The sequence below is a fragment of the Sinocyclocheilus rhinocerous genome, unplaced genomic scaffold, assembly GCF_001515625.1.
Source record: "Sinocyclocheilus rhinocerous isolate Xijiao unplaced genomic scaffold, SAMN03320098_v1.1 scaffold898, whole genome shotgun sequence".
Lineage (NCBI taxonomy): Eukaryota > Metazoa > Chordata > Actinopteri > Cypriniformes > Cyprinidae > Sinocyclocheilus > Sinocyclocheilus rhinocerous.
Genome location: NW_015652144.1, coordinates 117,644 through 120,411, shown reverse-complemented (window position 1 = coordinate 120,411; position 2,768 = coordinate 117,644). Strand labels below are relative to the sequence as shown.

At 37.8% G+C, this 2,768-nt stretch overlaps 1 protein-coding gene across 1 annotated transcript in view; it reads left to right on the top strand.

Annotated features, from left to right (window-relative positions):
* Positions 1-2,768, top strand: part of LOC107713650 (ubiquitin-conjugating enzyme E2 R2-like) — a 15,429-nt gene that overhangs the window by 7,646 nt on the left and 5,015 nt on the right. Inside the window, exon 3 of the mRNA XM_016519226.1 lies at positions 1,324-1,421. Within this exon, the coding sequence (XP_016374712.1) occupies positions 1,324-1,421 (98 nt within the window). The remainder of the gene's footprint in view (positions 1-1,323; positions 1,422-2,768) is intronic.

Below are 2,768 nucleotides of genomic sequence, written 5' to 3'. Positions count from 1 at the left end.
ATTCCATTTTAATAAATTTTATAAATTTTAATAATCAAAAGCATCTCCAATTAATTGATTTTATAAAAAAAAAAAAAAAAGTTTTTTTTTCTTTCTTTTTTCAGAAATACTGCACATTTACAGTTTTCTCCTAAATAAATTCTGGTAAATACTCCTTTAAAAAGTGTTTTTTGATTATAATTTTATTATTAGTAGACTAGAACACGTGGATATGTTGTCATTCTTACACTATAATACTGAACTTTGATTTCAGTGATTTGGACTATGAGATGGACACTTGCTTCTTGCACTCTGTTGCACTTTACTTTTGCTTTAAAAAGAGGATTTCATAGAAATTTAGATTTCGTTTGGTTTTATAAAATATAGTTTAATAAAATATTCGTAAGTAAAATTGTTGATTTTTGCGGGAAATTAATCGGTTAGATTAATAGATTAATCGATAAATTAGTCGATAGATTAATCGAAATAAAAATGGTCGTTAGTGGCATCCCTAAAATACGCTGATGTTCAATTGTATTTTAATTAATATTGTGATCAGTAGCATTGTATTTGGTATCATACTTTTATATTCGGTTTCTTTTAGCGAAAAATTGCAGGCGGATTTGTAGTTAAAATGTAAAAAATTACAATTGGCCTTCCTCTCTTAAGGTTCAATAGTTTTTGAAAATGTATATCATGGATAATGTGTGTGGTGTGCTGTAGTGTAGTCAGCTTTGTTGATTTACAATGTGCATTATTTTTATTTATTTGTTTAGACGCATCACCAGCATGTGTTCCTGTATAAATGTGGTGTAACTGTATGTTGTTTATGGTTGCCATGCAGTGTAACATCTTGCCACATTAATATTGAATTGAACTGATGTGCATTCACTAGGGGTGTAACGGTACACGTATTCATACCGAACCGTTTCGGTACGGGTCTTGCGGTTCGGTACGCATGTGTACCGCACGAATACAGTTTTTTGTTTTTCCTTCTCAGGAAATTCAAATAATTAATGGAGCCTTAGAAATTGTATTATTTATAAGTTAATTTAAAAACTGCATTATGCAATTTACATGTTTGCATACAATTTTTTATTTTTTTTTAAAGTTGAGTGTTGATCGTCTATTTAAAATAAATAGCAATTAAATTTAAGTTTGGGTTAAGTTGTTAGGCCTAATTGTAACCTTATAATGTAAAAGGGCTCCCTATAGTTTTAAGCCTCGCTCTGACTCGAGTACTCACAGCAGTGGTGTGGAGGCGAGGGGTTCACTCAGATGCTTGTTTTGCCTCATGAAAGCATTACGATCCTGTGATTGATGAATCTCTTTGTGCTTTCACAGAACGGGGACGTGTGCATCTCCATTCTGCATCCTCCAGTAGATGATCCACAGAGCGGAGAGCTTCCCTCAGAGAGGTGGAACCCCACACAGAACGTCAGGTAAGAAGTAACCTCTAACAGCCAGACCTTTTTGATTATCAGCATATAGTCTAGTCCACTTTGCAGCTTGTTCTGACCACTTTCCACAGAGAAATGGTTTGTTTTCAAATTAATGTCCCCTCAGGGATACACAGGCAGTAGCTCTTTAGCAGTTTTCCTGATAACAGAATTATAGGAAGAGTGACCAGGATGGTTTTGTGTTCATGAGTTTCCTGTTGCCTGACTTTATGGAAAGCATCTCAGAGGAAATCTGGGTATTTGTGTGTTTCCTCCCCCCGAGTCTGATCTGTGTTCTAGTTAGTCTGGTACTGTGTTTCACTGGGCTTTGTGCTTCAGTGGAAGAGCTAGTGTCTTCCAGGAAGCTCATGTTAATCTTTTGTGTTGTTGAAAAGCACCTGTCGCTGTACACAGAGAGAGAGGCATATTTTGACCCCAGACTGAATGTTGCCTGTTTACACTGTCAAAACCTACTGTGTAGATTCTAGGCATGGGACGATAACCGGTTTCAAGGTATACCGCGGTTTGGAAAAGTCACGGTTTCAAAACCACTAAAATTTTCCGTTATACCATTCCTGCGGTATGCACAGTTTTTTTAAGTGTCGTCAAAGAAGGAAAGTGCAGGACTCCCTCAGTTGTGTGCAGCGAAGAGCGTAACGGGTCACACGACCCCTCCCCCTCCGGTGGGTGCTAGCCGAAGGAGATGAATCCCTGTAACTTTTTCCAGTCTGCCATGTGGGAATTTTTCAGGTAACCATGTTCCGTACAGATGACGTTTTAGCGCCGCTCCCCCGAGTCTGATCTGTGTTCTAGTTAGTCTGGTACTGTGTTTCACTGGGCTTTGTGCTTCAGTGGAAGAGCTAGTGTCTTCCAGGAAGCTCATGTTAATCTTTTGTGTTGTTGAAAAGCACCTGTCGCTGTACACAGAGAGAGAGGCATATTTTGACCCCAGACTGAATGTTGCCTGTTTACACTGTCAAAACCTACTGTGTAGATTCCGATCGCTAAATAAATACTTCCAGGTCGTACATAAACTATATATCTGTGTCATCTTCATTTCTCCCTCTTCAAGACAGAGACCCACCCGCCGTTTGTTTCTGTGATGAAATAAATACTATTTGGCTTGCTACCGAGGCAGATAACATGGCTAATTAACTAGCTAACGTCAACTAGTTTCCTCCCTCCCCTCACGTTACTTCACAGAGCGGGGAATAGCAGACTAAAGTCCTACATTTCTGCGATTTAGTACAATAGCCTAATTAAATTTAGCTGGTATCACGTCTATACTTTTAAGCCTTCTGCCATGGTTTACATCTGTTCAAAATCACGACATTTAAAAAAAAAAAAAAA